At 36.5% G+C, this 16,560-nt stretch overlaps 1 protein-coding gene across 4 annotated transcripts in view; it reads left to right on the forward strand.

Moving 5' to 3' along the window:
- Nucleotides 1-16,560, forward strand: part of SMARCAD1 (SWI/SNF-related, matrix-associated actin-dependent regulator of chromatin, subfamily a, containing DEAD/H box 1) — a 96,583-nt gene that overhangs the window by 64,950 nt on the left and 15,073 nt on the right. For all 4 annotated transcript variants that reach the window (XM_053608340.1, XM_053608330.1, XM_053608335.1 and 1 more), the window contains 11 exons: nucleotides 1,756-1,846; nucleotides 5,864-5,963; nucleotides 7,300-7,359; nucleotides 7,460-7,535; nucleotides 9,251-9,386; nucleotides 9,922-10,059; nucleotides 12,224-12,319; nucleotides 12,413-12,530; nucleotides 12,716-12,837; nucleotides 14,126-14,314; nucleotides 15,150-15,268. In XM_053608340.1, the coding sequence (XP_053464315.1) occupies nucleotides 1,756-1,846; nucleotides 5,864-5,963; nucleotides 7,300-7,359; nucleotides 7,460-7,535; nucleotides 9,251-9,386; nucleotides 9,922-10,059; nucleotides 12,224-12,319; nucleotides 12,413-12,530; nucleotides 12,716-12,837; nucleotides 14,126-14,314; nucleotides 15,150-15,268 (1,245 nt within the window). The remainder of the gene's footprint in view (nucleotides 1-1,755; nucleotides 1,847-5,863; nucleotides 5,964-7,299; nucleotides 7,360-7,459; nucleotides 7,536-9,250; nucleotides 9,387-9,921; nucleotides 10,060-12,223; nucleotides 12,320-12,412; nucleotides 12,531-12,715; nucleotides 12,838-14,125; nucleotides 14,315-15,149; nucleotides 15,269-16,560) is intronic.

Here is a 16,560-nt window from a genome sequence, read left to right on the forward strand (position 1 = left end):
GCATACCCCAGTTGAAAAACAGATTGTAAGTTTAATTTAAGATGGACATTGTTCAACCCTTCCTCCTTCATCCCCTTTTATTAGTCTTAATTTCAGTGTTTGACCCACCATTTTTTTAATGGTAAATTTTATGTTATGCACATTATTTATTTTAGAGACAGTCTCACTTTATTGTCCTTGGTAGAGTGCCGTGGCGTCAGAGCTCACAGTAACCTCTAGCTCTTGGGCTTAGGTGATTCACTTGCCTCAGCCTCCTGAGTAGCTGGGACTACAGGGGCCCACTGCAAGGCCCGTATTTTTTTTGTTGCAGATTGGCTGGGGCTGGGTTTGAACCCGCCACCCTTGTTATATGGGGCCGGCGCCCTGCCCACTGAGCCACAGGAGCCACCCTCACCATTTCTTATATTATAGCTATGTCCACACTCTTTCTCTGTGCATAGAAGTTATGTGAGGAAATTAAGAGGACAGGATTAAAGTTGGAGAATGAGAGGCATGGCCTTCTAGGTTTTTACATTAGTGTGTGCTATTCTAGTGAATATGAGAATAGGCTTTGGAATGAAATAGACATCCTAAATTAAAATCTGAGCCATAACACTTTGTAGCTATGTAAACTCAGCCTCAGTTTTTTAATCTGTTAAAATGATAATAGATACTTTATGGGATGTTTACAGTGCTAAATGAGGTGGTACTTGAAAAATATCCATGTGTCTGTATATATATAATCAGTGTTCAGTAAATACTAACTGCTATTACTTTTTAAATCTTACTTATTTGGAGACAGAGTCTCACTCTGATCCTGGTGAGTGCTGTGCTGTCATAGTTCATAGCAGCCTCAACCTGTTGGGGTTAGACGATCCCATGTCTTAGCCTCCCAAGTAGCTGGGACTACAGGTATCCTCCACAATGCCCACCTAGTTTTTCTATTTTTAGTAGAAACATGGTCTCATTCCTGCTCAGTCTGGTCTTGAACTCCTAAGCTCAAGCGATCCACCTGCCTGGGCCTCACAGAATGTTAGGATTACAGGCATGAGGCGCCAGGCCTGGCAACCACTTTAACTTTTAGAAAAAATTTGTTTTTATCCGTTGTAATGTTCCCAGGTTAACCTCCCAACAAGTCATTCCCAGGTATTTGTTTATATGTGTTTCCAAATTAAATAAGATTGTTGACACTTACATGCTGCTTTCTACTCACTAATGTTCATTGATGTCTAGCAGTTTTGCATTTGTTCATAGTGCACACATAAATATATATATGAGCACTCCAGAATTATACATCCCACAGACATTAGGGGTGATTGGCATGCATTCAGAAAATGTTTTATTAAACCAGCCTGTCCAAAGTTGCAAATTATGTTTGTGGTTTTTTCTTAATAGTTTAAATGCCTTAATGTGATAAAACTCAAATCCATACATTTTAATTGTCTGGTATTAATATTAGCTTAGTAATGTGTTATAATAATTCATATTCTAATTTATGGAGTTTTATTTGGTAGCATTACCTTATGACCAAATATGGGAATATTTGGTTCTTAGTGCCACAGCCATAAACAAATACAAAATAAAGTTTGAGAAGAAAGAAAATTATTATGTTTGGGGTTCATTTATGAAGTAGGTGTACATAACTCTTAACAGTAAGTTCAAAGGTAAGGTTGTGGACCTAAGTATTTCATTTTTTATATGCGTTGTAAACCTGAATTTCATGTCAGAAAACTAGTAGAAATTTAACCTATAATACTTGTTAACTCTCTTTACCAGTTTGTCACTCAAGCCCTATCAGAAGGTCGGTTTGAATTGGCTGGCATTGGTACATAAACATGGACTTAATGGCATTTTGGCAGATGAGATGGTAAGTGTACTGTTTCTAAGATTTGTTATTTAAGTTGTCATTAACAGGTATCCTTGCTGTCACTTAAAACATTTTTCCTTTTTGCTGTGGTTAACTCTACCTGAGTGTTCTCATCTGCTCTGTTTTCACAAGCCTGTTGGTTTTATCCTACTCACTCCTCCCCAGAATGAAAATAGATTTGTTTTTCTGATTATCAAAGTAATAAATTCATGCATTAAAAATTAGATATTACATAAAAATCACTAAGAAAAAAGTTAAAATTAAAAACACCAATGATCCTACCACTTGGAACTAAGTTTGTTGTCTATCTTTTTTTTTTTTTTTTGGTAGAGACAGAGTCTCACTTTATGGCCCTCGGTAGAGTGCCGTGGCGTCACACAGCTCACAGCAACCTCCAACTCCTGGGCTTAAGCGATTCTCTTGCCTCAGCCTCCTGAGTAGCTGGGACTACAGGCACCCACCACAACGCCTGGCTATTTTTTGGTTGCAGTTCAGGGGCCGGGTTTGAACCCGCCACCCTCGGTATATGGGGCCGGCTCCTTACCGACTGAGCCACAGGCGCCGCCCTGTTGTCCATCTTTCTAGAATTTTCTTCTGCAAGTATATGTATGTGCATGTGTGTACACATGCATGTAAATATATGTAATACTAAGTGTGATTTTACACTGTGTTCTTTTTTCTATAGCTGCCTTTTTTTTTTTTTTTTTTTTTTTATTTAAGAGACAGAGTCAGTAGAGTGTTGCCCTCAGTAGAGTGCTGTGGCGTCACAGCTCACAGCAACCTTCAACTCCTGGGCTTAGGTGATTCTCTTGCCTCAACCTCCCGAGTGGCTAGGACTACAGGCGCCCACCACGACGACTGGCTATTGTGTTGTTGTTGTTGTTGTTGTTGTTGTTGTTTGCAGTTTGGCCGAGGCCGGATTTAAACCCAACACCCTCAGTATATGGGGCCCGCGCCCTCTCAGTGAGCCACAGGCGTTGCCCTCTATAGCTGTCTTTTAAATTTTCGTTTAACCTCATGATCTCATTTAATCTCAAACTTTGTCAATAAATAAATTCATACGTATATATGTGAATTAGCAACATCATTTTAGTCTTTTATTTTATTTATTTTTTATCTTTTTTATTTCTTTATTTTTTTAAGCCCAGTTATATTTTGTTGCAGTTGTCATTGTTGTTTAGATGGTCTGGGTTGAGCTCGAATCTGCCAGCCTCGGTGTATGTGGCTGGGCTGTAATCACTGTGCTACCAAGCAAGCCTCAGTCATTTTATTTTTATTAGAGATCTCTCTGATTTCTTCTTTCCCAAATTACATTTGCTTAAAGCAAGTTTAGGAAGTTTGTTATAGCCACTCCAGATGTTGTCATGTAGAAACTTGACCTTTAATCTAATGTTATCTTCAGCTAGACTTTTAAAAAGTGAATATTAAAATAAAAATGTATACTTTTAAAAAGTGTATATTCACAATGAGTTATGTTGAATACAGAAAATATTTAATATATATATATTATACTTTATCAAATTCCAAAAATAAAAATTAGCAAAGATACAATACTTGTTTACTAATTAACTTCTAGGAAAGTAATCGTAACACTGGCAAACATATAATGAGCTAAGGTCAGGCAAGTAAGCTAGTGAACTCAGAAGTGTAGAACCCTAGAAGAAGTGCTACATACCTCATTGCTGAATATCACTACGGTCACCTTCAAAGTACTCTCCCTGGGAAGCTATGAACTGACACCAGTGCCTAACACTTCAAAGCCATTTTGGAACTCTTTCTGGAGTGACTATCAGAGCTATCATCTGACAATTAACTTCACAAACTCGTCCTAGAAAAAGTGCTTTGATGGGTGGACGAGGCCCTGGCCTAATCGAAAAGTGAATCTCATATATAGGATTTCAAAATACCTATAGAAATTACATATAGAACACGTAGCACTGCAATTCTAGCATTATAGCTGTATAACTGTGTAGCTTGGAAAGCAAACATGGGGTTTGGGTCCCAGGTTCACCTTTCGTGGACTGTCAGATCCTTGCCAGGTGGCTTAATCTCTCAGGAGTAATGTTAATAAAATTCAGATAATTTCTATATCGTAAGATTGTTTTGGTATTAAGTGAAGTATGTCTTATGTTAAATTATTTTTATATTCTGTAAAGCACAATATTTTTAAGTTGGCTTAATTAATAGAGATGCCATACTAAAATGGCACAGAATGACTGCCTTAACCAAACTTAATTTTCTCAAATGGAGAGGCACAAAGTCTAAGATTGAGGTATTATCAGGTTGTATTACTCCCTGAGGCCTCTTTTTTTTTTTTTTTGAGATAGTCTTACTTTGTCACCCTCAGTAGAATGCGGTGGCTCCTAGCTCACAGCAACCTCAAACTCGTCTTGCGCTCAAGTGATCTTCTTGCCTCAGCCTCCCTAGTAGCTGGAATTACAGGCGCCTTTCACAACACCTGGCTATTTTTTAGAAACAGGGTCTCACTCTTGGTCAGGCCAGTCTTAACTCTGTGAGCTCAAGCAATCTACCTGCCTCAGCCTCTTAGAGTGCTAAGATGACGGATGTGAGCCACTGTGCCTGGCCAAGGCCTCTTTCTTTGGCTTGAAGGCAACTATTTTTCTTCATGTCCTCACATGGCCTTTGGGGTTGGGGGTGTGTGTGGGTGTGTATGTGTGTATCTCTTCTTACAATGACACTGGTCATACTGGCTTAGGACCCCACCCTGGTGATCTTATTTAATCTCAATTTCCTTCTTAAAACCATCTTTCGCTTTTCTTTTTTTTTTTTTTTTTTGAGACAGAGTCTTTCTGTCGTACCCAGTGGTGTGATCATTGCTCATTGTAACCTCAAACTTCTGGACTCAAGCACTTCTGCCCTGGCCTCCCAAGTAGTTGAGCATCACCATATCCAGCTCATGTTTTTATTTTTTGTGGAGACAAGATCTCACTATGTTGCCAACGGTGGTCTATAACTCCTGGGCACAAGCAGTCTTTCTACTTTGGCCTCCCAAAGTACTGGGATTATTAGGACGAGCCACCATGCCTAATATACAAGCCCTGTCTTGAAATGCAGTCATATTAGGGATTAAGACACAGGCAGGGGAGAACACACAATTCATTCCATTACAGCTGGGTGATGTTTAGTTCCTCTTTGGAGCTAACCATCCTTAGTAGTCATAAAACCAGTATTTTTTGATGTGTAATTTACTTGCAGTAAAATGCACAAATGTACAACTTAGTGACTTTTTACATATATGTACCCACCAAATGTGGCAACGTTTCCATCATCCCAGAATATCCCCCCTTTGTGTTTTCATTACCACCACCACTGTTCTGACATCATAGACTAATTTTTTCTGATTTTATATGGTATAGACAATGTTGTTCATTTGGTGGAACATATGTTACTGAGATTCATCTGGGATCTAACACGTATTATCAGTATTTCATGTTCTTTGTTGGCCTGCTGTATGATAGTAATGCAGTATATAAATATTCTGCATTTGTTTATCCATTCTTCTGTTGACGGCTACTTAGGTTAATTCTAATGTTTGACTACTGAAATAAAATTATGAACATTCTTACTTAAGTCCTTTGTGGACATGTGCTCTCTTATCTCTTGATCATATTCCTAAGAGTGAAATTGCTGGATGATAGAGTAGGTTATGTTTACCTCTGCTTCGTCAGGGACATGATCTTCTGTACGTCCAGTACATAGTAAATGTTGGCTATATATAAGAAATAACCAAAGTTATATTCTTTCTATGCAGTGCACAAAATCTTCCATATTTCTATGTTATGAATGAATTTAGCCATTAAGATCTATCTATCATGCGTAAATTATAGCAGCATTTGGACAAGATCATAGTAGGAATTTTCTTAGAATTGTATTATGGAAAATCAAAAATTGAGTACAGCACAGAAATGTTCTGTTTCTCTTTGTATTTTCAGATATTTATTTGTTCTCTGTTTATTTTTAAATTTCATGTACTATCTTTTAAACTTTTAATTTTAGGGCCTCGGAAAAACTATTCAAGCCATTGCATTTCTGGCATACCTCTATCAACAGGGTAATAATGGTCCTCATTTGATCGTTGTTCCAGCCTCCACCATAGGTTTGTAATACTGTATTAGACTTGATAGTATTTTATATAGGCAGAAGAGAATGCATAGGGATGTTTGTGGGTGGTGGTCATGATTTCTTGTGCTTGTGGAGATGAATGCTACTTTTTTATCATCTCCTTATATTAATACTTTTCTCCCTTGTGTATATACATGTGTGTGTTTGTATTGCCCATCATTTAAAAGAAAACTCAAATGTAAGTCAGTTATTCAGTTATTAAACTGTTATAGATCATTTATGGATAGGATCGTTTATTTTAGTACTTTTAATTTTATAATGGAGCAAACATTTATTGTATCAGAAAATATATAATTAATTTCTACTCAAATTACTGCCCCATTTTTTTCTCAGTTTATTGGATGTGAAAGTTAGAGGAGGAAAGTATTTATACATGAGAAAATTGGAAGTTAATCGCCTGTAAATTTAGTAGTTGGTCCTAGGCCCTTCGTTTTGAAGCCTCATCAAAACCTCGAGATGGTTTTAGTCATAAAGGATAATGTACTGTTTTTATGTTTTGTTTTTTTTTTGGTGATATCTATTTTATTCCTGACATTGGTAATTTGTCCCTTCTTTGTTTTATCTGAAACTTATAATAACTTTGACCCTATAAGTGACTTTTTCAGAGAAACGATTCTTTACTACATAGATTTTTTTTTCCTATTTTTTTCTATTTTCAATTCCAGGGAGTTTTGCTCTTGCATGGATTATGCCCATTTTCATGTTTGCATTTTTCTTTATTTAGCTGCTTAGTTTTCTAGGTTCTTGAAATGACACCTTAGATTATTGATTTGAAAGATTTCTTTCTCTGTGATGTACACATCTGAAGCAAACACGTTCACTCTCATCACTCTTGTGGCTGTGACTTACACTGTTTTTATGTTTTCCAGACAGAGTCTCACTCTGTCTTCCTGGGTAGATACTGTGGTGTCATCATAGCTCACTGCAACCTCAAATTCTTGGGCCCAAGCAATCCTCATGCCTCAGCCTCCTGAGTAGCTGGGACTATAGGTGCCCACCATGACGCTGAGCCAGTTTTTCTGTTTTTACTAGAGACAGGGTCTTACTCTTGCTCAGACTGATCTTGAAATCTTGAGCTCAAGCAATCCACCTTCAGGCCTTGGCTCCCAGAGTGCTAGGCTAATAGGCATGAGCCACCTCACCTGCCCCACAAAGGATAATTACTGTGAAGGGTCTGTGATAAAAACAAAATTGTTGCTTTATTTTATAAAAATTTCTGAACAGAACTTGTCGTGCTTTGTAATGTTTGTTTAACTGCATGAGTATATCCTATGGTAGTAGATGCAAATAATCTCTCTTTTGTGTCATAGATAACTGGTTAAGGGAAGTTAATTTATGGTGCCCCACTTTAAAGGTGCTCTGTTACTATGGTGAGTGTATATAATTCTGCTTTTAACATTGGGAACTTCTTAAAATATAGTAAAATACAATGAATATAATAAAAATGTATGTTTTATTTTTAAATCGTAGGTTCTCAAGAAGAACGTAAACAAATTCGATTCAACATTCATAGTAGATACGAAGATTACAATGTAATTGTCACCACGTAAGTACTGAGATATTTTGGCAGGGGATTTGTGCAACTCCCGCATTTTTAAAAAAGTATTTTGAAATAGTAATATGTAGGAAAGTTTATGCTGGGAACAGTACAGGAAAGGTAATGGAATGACTTAGGTTGAGGATTCAGTCAGTTTTTAGTTTGACACCAATATAGGGTGGTTTTGTGTGCATCAGCTTACTAATGGTGGTTATAAAAAAGGTTTCATTCACTTAATGGAAAGCATAATCTTATAATAAGACTCTAAGCTTAACATAAACTTTGAGATACCCAACAAAATGATTTGTGTTTTTCACTTTCAAGTACTAATAATAATTACAGTGAAATCTCACTCAGTGAGAAAATTTGAGTTAGGACAAAAAAGTATGAAAAATTTAACTTTGGGGTGGCACCTGTGGCTCAAGGAGTAGGGTGCCGGCCCCATATACCAGAGGTGGTGGGTTCAAACCCGGCCCCGGCCAAAAACTTCAACAGGAAAAAAAAAAAAAGAGAGAGACTGTCTCCAAAAAAAAAAATTAAATAAAAGAAAATCATAATGCAAATATATTTATCAAAAAAAAGTTTAACTTTGAAAAAAATGACCATTACATGGTAGTAATTGTTTGACGTAAATATGTTCTGGCAGAGAACTTACTGTTCTTGTGTTGTGATTATTATATAAGTTATTTAAAACTCTTGTCAGGGGTCCTCAAACTACAGCCCACAGGCCACATGAGGCAGTGTGATTGTATTTGTTCCTATTTTGTTTTTTTCCTTCAAAATAAGATATGTGCAGTGTGCACAGGAATTTGTTCATAGTTTTTTTTTTTTTTTTAAACTATAGTCCGGCCCTCCAGCAATCTGAAGGACAGTGAACTGGCCCCCTGTTTAAAAAGTTTGAGGACCCCTGGTTAAGATATTACATGTTTTCTCACTACTGGCTTCTTTCTTTTTTTGAGATGGAGTCAAAATTTTGAGACAGAGTCAACAATTATGTTTTTATCACAGACAGAGTCAGCATCAGTAGAATGCTATGGCATCCCAGCTCACAGCAACCTCCAACTCTTGGGCTCAAGCGATCCTCTTATCTCAGCTCTCGAGTAGCTGGGACACAGGCACCCACCACAATGCCTAGCTGTTTTTAAAGACTGGGTCTTGCTTTTGCTCAGGCTGGTCTCAAACCTATGAGCTCAGGCAATCCTCCCACCTTGGCCTCCCGGAGTGCTGGGATTATAGGCATGAGCCACCATGCCTAGACTGGATTCCATCTTGAACTGATAGCTATTCACTATTTTTTTTTTTTTTTTGGATCTACTCTACTAGTTATTAAAATACATTCTGTTTTAAAGAGAAACATGTAGCTCCATGTTGTTTTTTTGCTTCTTAAAAAATTACAGTTCATGGAGCAAGTATATGACAATGGACGAGTACTTATAAATTATGCCCACATTGGCCTCTTTCCAGATAGATAGAAGTTGTCTAATTATATATAAATTTCCTTTAAATTACATATTGAAGCTTTTGTATTGATGTACTTATGCATAAATAATTATTAGATATAAATATATTAGTATTTATTTGAGTAGCAACTGCATCTAGGGCTGTCCTTTAGAAACTGGCTGGTAGAATTATATAAATAAAAATAATTTTATAGTATAGATCTCACTAGCTTCCAAGCTCTTAAAGATACAACATTAGAGGTTTTTTTTTTCTTTCGGTAACAGGTATAACTGTGCAATTAGCAGTTCAGATGACCGTAGTCTGTTTCGACGGCTGAAACTTAATTATGCAATTTTTGATGAGGGCCATATGCTGAAGAATATGGGCTCCATCCGATACCAGCACCTTATGACAATTAATGTAAGAGTCTTCTGCAAATTTTTCCCAGTTTTGAAAAAGATTTCGATTATGTACTTTATATAGTACTCTGTATCAGGTGTCAGAAAGTTTCTTCTGTAAAGGGCCAGATTGTAAATATGTCATGCTTCACAGGCCACATGGCCTCTGCCACATATTTTGTTTTTTAAACAGTCCTTTAAAAAATTTATAAACTATTATTAACTCATAGTTGATAAGCCACAATTTATCTGTTCTATATGATAAGCTTTACAACTATCAAATATAGTTGATCTTCTTTCATAACCTCATGAAGAGTGATGAGGACACAAGTAAAATAAGAGCAGTGGTTTTTATGTTCCACCTTAAGTACGGGGTATGATAATAGCAGCCATCACTTGTCTAAATTACTAATCTTTCATCATAGAATGTAAAATTATTAATAATCGTTTTAATTTTTATCTCCCTTTCCTTCCTTTACTCGTTACTGGAGAGGGTAGACATGACGAGAGGGGAGTGGCTTAAAAAAACTAATCTAAATATTATCCTTAATTTATAGGCAAGTAACCGTTTGCTGCTCACAGGCACACCAGTACAGAATAATCTGTTAGAACTCATGTCGCTGTTGAATTTTGTTATGCCACACATGTTTAGTAGTAGCACCAGTGAAATACGAAGAATGTTTTCTTCTAAAACGGTAAGCATAAGTGCATATTTTCTCCTAAATATCTGATTTAGGAGAAATTACCTGGGTCAGTTTTCTCCTGTGTTTCCTTTGTTGTTTTCATAGTGCATATGTGTTATGAAGGAAGTTTAAGTGAAGTAGGTGATATTCTTAGATTTGGATCAGTTCAGAATCAGAAACTAGCCAAAAACATTGTAGAAAAAAATTAATGAATTCTATGATTTGTTTCCAAAAGTTTTGGATTTTTAGTATCCTTTTTTTTTTTTCCCCCCTCTTTCCTAGAGTACTGAGATGTCATAGCTCATAGCAGCTTCAAACTCTTGAGCTTAAGAGTTCTTGCCTCCCTCCCAAGTTGCTGGAGCTACAGGTGCCTGCCACAACGCCTGGCTAATTTTTCTATTTTTAGTAGAGACAAGGTCTTGCTCTTGCTCACGCTGGTCTCAAACTTTTGAGCTCAGGTAATCCACTCAACTCAGTCACCCAAAGTGTAAGGTTTACAGTTGTGAGCCACCATGCCCAGGTTCAATATCCTAACTTTTTGAAGAATGATAATGTTAAATTGTTGGAGAACTCAGATATATAATACATGAGGAAAATTTGATCATTGCATCTTTGTCTAAACTGAACGGGTACATTACTAGCATTTCTTTGTGAGTTAAACTATAAAAGTGAACAAAGCTAGAATATCCAGAAAATGCCTATATTGGGAAATATATTTGGAAATAAAAGTCCACAAATAAAAGAGCAACAATTTCTGACATCTCCAGTAAAGAAATCATCTTTAGAAGAAAAGTTTGGTTAATTTCCTCCTTTGTTACTTAGGAAAAGGTATAGTCGTCAAGTACTCCCAACTTTTCCATTACAACAATGTTTACACAGATTATTGGCTCCCTCCCAAATCACACATTGTAGGAATTTTCTTCTTTCTCTCTCTCTCCTTTCTCTCCCTCTCTCTCCTTTCTTTCTCCTTCCATCCATCCCAGTATTTCAGCCTTACTAGAGTGCCTGTGGCATCACAGCTCACAGCAACCTCAAACTCTTGGGCTTACGTGATTTCTCTTGCTTCAGCCTCCCAAGTAGCTGGGACTACAAGCGCCCGCCACAATACCCAGCTATTTTTTGTTGCGGTTGTCATTGTTGTTTTAGATGGCTCGGGCCGGGTTTGAACCCACCAGCCTCGGTATGTGTGGCTGGTGCCGTAACCACTGTGCTAGGGGTGCCAAGCCTGCAGGCATTTCCTACAATATTCTTCCACAGCAAAATATCTGCCTTTTTTTTATATTTACTAGTGAACTTTCTCCCACTTAATGTCCAGTTCTTGAAATGGCCTTGCAGATTTTATGAACTACTTTTCTAGCTTTAGTTTATATGATATGGAGAACTGTTTCACATCTTAGAATAAAATTCCACTTTTCATTTCTCCAAAATCACCAGTTTTGACTATGCATATCCTCCAGTTTTATAGACCACACAATTTGCATCAAACTATACAAGATTTCTTTTGCGTCCATTTTCCAGAAAACGAATTTTCTATCCTCCCCTACCTTGCCATGTTACGTACACTTTTACACATATTTTTATTTTATAGGACTTATCTAGGCAGTTAATGACTTACCAGTTGGTGACTTCTGAACACCAGCCTAATACAGTTCAAATCCATTGCCTCAGCAAAGCACATGATTACATACCATAGAACTTCAGAGTACATGTGGAGCGGCAAAAAGTAGATCAGTGTAGAATTTAAGTGTGAAATCCTACCTGGAATGAATTGAGTTTCTATGGAAAGTAACTCAAGTTTCTAGTGAGGGATGGTTTCATGTTGTGTAATATTTTTATTGTGATCATTTATTTAAGACCGAGTCTCACTATGTCACCCTTGGTAGAGTGCCATGGCATCACTGCTCACAGCAAACTCAAACTCTTGGACTTAAGCAATTCTCTTGCCTCAGCCTCCCAAGTAGCTAGGAGTACAGGTGCCCACCACAACGGCCGACTATTTTTTTTTTTTTTTTTTTGTAGTTGTCATTGTTGTTTAGTTCCCGGGCCAGGTTCAAACCCACCAGTCCTGGTGTATGTGGCCAGTGCCCTAACCACTGAGCTATGGGCACCAAGTTTTTATTGTGTTAATTTAAATGTATAATTTCTAAAAAGAATTGTTTGTTTTTATTTTGTGTAGAAATCAGCAGATGAGCAAAGCATATATGAAAAGGAGAGAATAGCACATGCAAAACAAATTATAAAGCCATTTATTCTCAGAAGAGTGAAAGAAGAGGTAACTCGTATTTGTATATTTTGATTATGGTTGTTTCTAAAACTTCTGTTTTCTTTATTAGAGTGACCATCTTAAACTGTTTTTTTTCTTCAGGTTCTCAAACAGTTGCCCCCCAAGAAGGATCAAATTGAGTTGTGTGTAATGTCAGAGAAGCAGGAGCAGCTTTATTTGGGTCTTTTCAACAGATTGAAGAAATCCATCAACAACCTGGGTATAATCTGAGTTTCCCAGTTTCATGTGGAGAATAGTCTTTACTAGAGCTGTGTTTTGTTTAGTCATAGATTTGCTTATTTTTAAAAGTTAGTTGGGATTTGACACTTCCAGTTGAGATAGATATTTCAACGCATAGCTATCAGCTTAATTTTTTTTCTTAAATGTGTACTCTTTGGATCATAGAAAAAAACACAGAGATGTGTAACGTCATGATGCAGCTGAGAAAAATGGCCAATCATCCTTTATTACATCGCCAATATTATACCGCTGAAAAACTCAAAGAAATGGCTCAGCTTATGCTGAAGGTAAGGGTTTCATATTGTGTTAACACTGAGCTTTCTGGCACTGTTAGACAGGAGGTGAAGTTGTTAGGCTAAAAGTGAGACTGTTGAATCCAGTGGACGTTAATTCTCTAACAACATAGAAGGCCAAGTCTGGGCTAATTTAGGGGACAGAAGAACCAAGAAGGGAATGATAATCTAGATCAGGGGCCAGCAAAGTAGCTTTAAGGCAGTGCCTGTTTTGATAACGTTTTACACTCTAATTGCTTTGTGTTCTCTGCTTACTTTCTCACTGCAGGGGCAAAGTTGAGTAGTTGTAACAGAGATCATCTTGCCCACAAAGCCTAAAACATTTAGTGTCTGGCCTCTTACAGTAAAGGTTTACTAGTTCCTGATGTAAACTTCCATAATGCACTCCTTTTTTTAAATGTCCCTCAGTTTTTGTATTCAATTTGGTGAATCATTTTTCCCATTTATTTTCTCCATTTTATTTCTTCATAATTTTAGCTATTATTTTTTATCTTTACCTTATTCTCTTTTAGCATCTTATCTTTATTTATCCTTATTGATCTTTGTGTTGAAAGCAACTGATTTTTTTTTTCTTCTTTTTGATTAAGATAGGATGTCATTCTGTTGCCTCAGCTGGAGTACAGTGACATCATCATAGTTCATTATAACCTCAAACTCCTGGATGCAGGTGATTCTACTGCATCAGCCTCCTGAGTACTGGACTACAGGCACACACCACCACACCCAGCAAATTTTTCCGGTTTTTGTAGAGACAGGGCCTCGCTATGTGATCAGACTAGTCTCTTAACTCCTGGCCTCAAGCAATCCTCCTACCTCAGTATCCCAGAGTGCTATGATTATAGGCATGAACCATCATGCTCTGCTCCATTTTCTTTTTAAAAATAATTTACATTATTTCAGACTTCTGGGGGGAGAATTTCAAACATGTAGAAACAGAATTGTTTAACAAACTCTCTAAGCATACAACATTACTTCACCCCTTTTCTAGTTAGCATTTGGTAATAACACTATTCTCGGTTCATCTATACCCTTACTTCTCTGCAGAGCTATTGTGAATCTAATTCTCTGTGTTATTTCCTCTGTAAATATTCAGTATATAAGCTCTAAAATGATAAGGACTTCCCCCCTTTTATTATACCTAAAGAAGGAATATTGATTTCTTTTGCGAAACTGTTGAACTAAAATGTTATTTAAGTATTTTATCAGATATGAACAATTATAGTTTTAATCATACTAAAACTTTTTTTATTTTCAAGTATGTTGTGTTTTATTTTGTTCTAAGGAACCTACACATTGTGAGGCTAATCCTGACCTGATCTTTGAAGATATGGAAGTTATGACAGACTTTGAACTACATGTTCTTTGTAAACAGTATCGACACATTAATGACTTCCAGTTAGACATGGATTTGATTTTAGATTCTGGAAAATTTCGAGCTTTAGGATGCATCTTATCCGAATTGAAACAGAAGGTATTAAAAAAGAATGATATTCCTATTGTATTTTCCCAGTTAAACTTATTGAAGCAATTCTTTCATGATTGCATATTTCTGAAACTCTAGCCTGTGTCTGCATTGTTCTAGAGCCTAGTGTTTTGAATGTTTTCTTGACATACTTAGACACACAGTTTTGCCTCAGCTTTCCAAGTAGCTGGAACTACACCTGCCCACCACAACGCCTGGCTATTTTTGGAGATGGAGGTCTCAGTCTAGCTCATACTGGTCTCAAACCTGTGAGTTCAGGGCAATCCACCTGCTCCGGCCTCCCAGAGTGCTAGGATTATAGGCGTGAGCCACCGTGCCAGGCCTAAAATCAAAATCTTAATTGTCCTTTTTTCGTAGGTAACAGAGATCATCATTATGATCTCTGCATGGGTGCTTCAAAATTAGTTTTTAGAAGATACTATTTGTTAAATATTACCTTAGTAAGACTGCATTTTATGTGAAATAGCTTAATTTTGTAATCACAGTCTAAGTATTATGTACCTATCCAGCTATTCAAATTTGGTGACATTTTTCTGTTGTGAAAAGGAAGTAATATTTGTTTTTAAAACCAAAACTAAGAGTTAAACTTGAGCTCTGAAGTTTATACAAGATAAGGTATAAAGTTCAATAAGAAATTTGTCTTAGACATCAGTACTTGATTTTTATTAAAGAAACAATTGACATTTGTATCATAGGGAATTTTCTGTAAACTTGTCAACATGTTATGGGTAACACTCCTAATTGTTTAGCCTTGTCAAGCCTTTGAGTACTGTGTGTAATCATTGCATATTTCTGTTTCTGATCCATGTATGTATTTTTACAGGGTGATAGAGTTGTATTATTTAGCCAGTTTACCATGATGCTGGATATTTTAGAGGTACTCTTAAAACATCATCAGCATAGGTACCTCAGATTAGATGGAAAGACTCAGATTTCTGAAAGGTTAGTATATTTCACTTGAGTTTCAGAAAATCACTCATTATTATTTGTTAGAATTTTTGGCATTTATAGAATTTTGTTGCTTTCAGTCTTGTGTTTGGCTGCTTCACATCATTACTTTAAAATGAAAGGAACTTTATTTTTAAATATTTTTGTCTAAATTGCATGCAAATATATTTTGAAGTAATTATTAAAATTATATAGTTTTTAAAGTTTTTCCCATTTAAAAATAATCCGAAGTCTGGAATGGCTAACAAACATTTGAAAAAATGCTCATCATCCCTCTTCATCAGAGAAATGCAAATCAAAACCACCCTGAGATATCACCTAGCCCCAGTGAGAATAATCTATATCACAGAGTCTCAAAGCTGCATTTGCTGGTGTGGATGTGGAAAGAGGGAAACAACATTACACTGCTGGTGGGACTGCACACTAATACACCCTTTTTGGAAGGAAGTAAGGAGAATTCTTAAAGATGTTTATCACATCTCAATTTACAGTTGCCACAACGTGAAAACAATCTAAATGCTAACCAACCCAGGAATGGATTAACAAGCTGTGGTATATGTATACCATAGAATACTATTCAGCCATTAAAGTGATGGAAACTTTAAATCTTTTGTATTAACTTGGGAGGTAGAACACATTCTTCTTAGTAAAGCATAATAAGAATGGAGAAGCAAGAATCCAGTGCACTCATTTCTATCATGAAGGCAGTAGATGATCTAATACAAGGGTTGGGGTAGGGGAATGAGGGATTAAGGAGAGGGGAGGAAGGAGGGGAACGGGGGGTTATAGTGTATGGCACACCTCTTGAGAGCAGTTACAAGAGGGTCTTTACTCAACAACCGCAATCAGTGCAACCTAATTATTTGTAACGTAATTGAATCCCAAACATTAAAAAATAAATTTTTAAATTAAAAAACATATATATAAAATAATAGTAATAAAAATAATCCAAAGTCTAAAGCACCTTATCTTTAGTTGTTTTAAAATCATAGGCTATTCATATTTTAAGGGTAGTTAACTTCTTTTTTAATTCTCAAAGCTTGAAAAGATCATCTTAAACAAAGAATGCTTTTTCTAGTATTTCCAAGCTGGCTTATGTATTTTGTCTTATTTTTTAACCATCCAGAATGATTTTTTTCTTCCCTGCATTGGAATGAGGGTAAAAATTGTGCTTGTGGCTCAAAGGAGTAGAGTGCCGGCCCCCTTTGCCAGAGGTGGCGGGTTCAAACCCAGCCCCGTCCACAAACTGCAAAAAAAAAAAAAAGGTACTGGTACAGTTGCATCTT

Source organism: Nycticebus coucang, chromosome 1 (genome assembly GCF_027406575.1).
Source record: "Nycticebus coucang isolate mNycCou1 chromosome 1, mNycCou1.pri, whole genome shotgun sequence".
In the NCBI taxonomy this organism is placed as follows: Eukaryota; Metazoa; Chordata; class Mammalia; order Primates; family Lorisidae; genus Nycticebus; species Nycticebus coucang.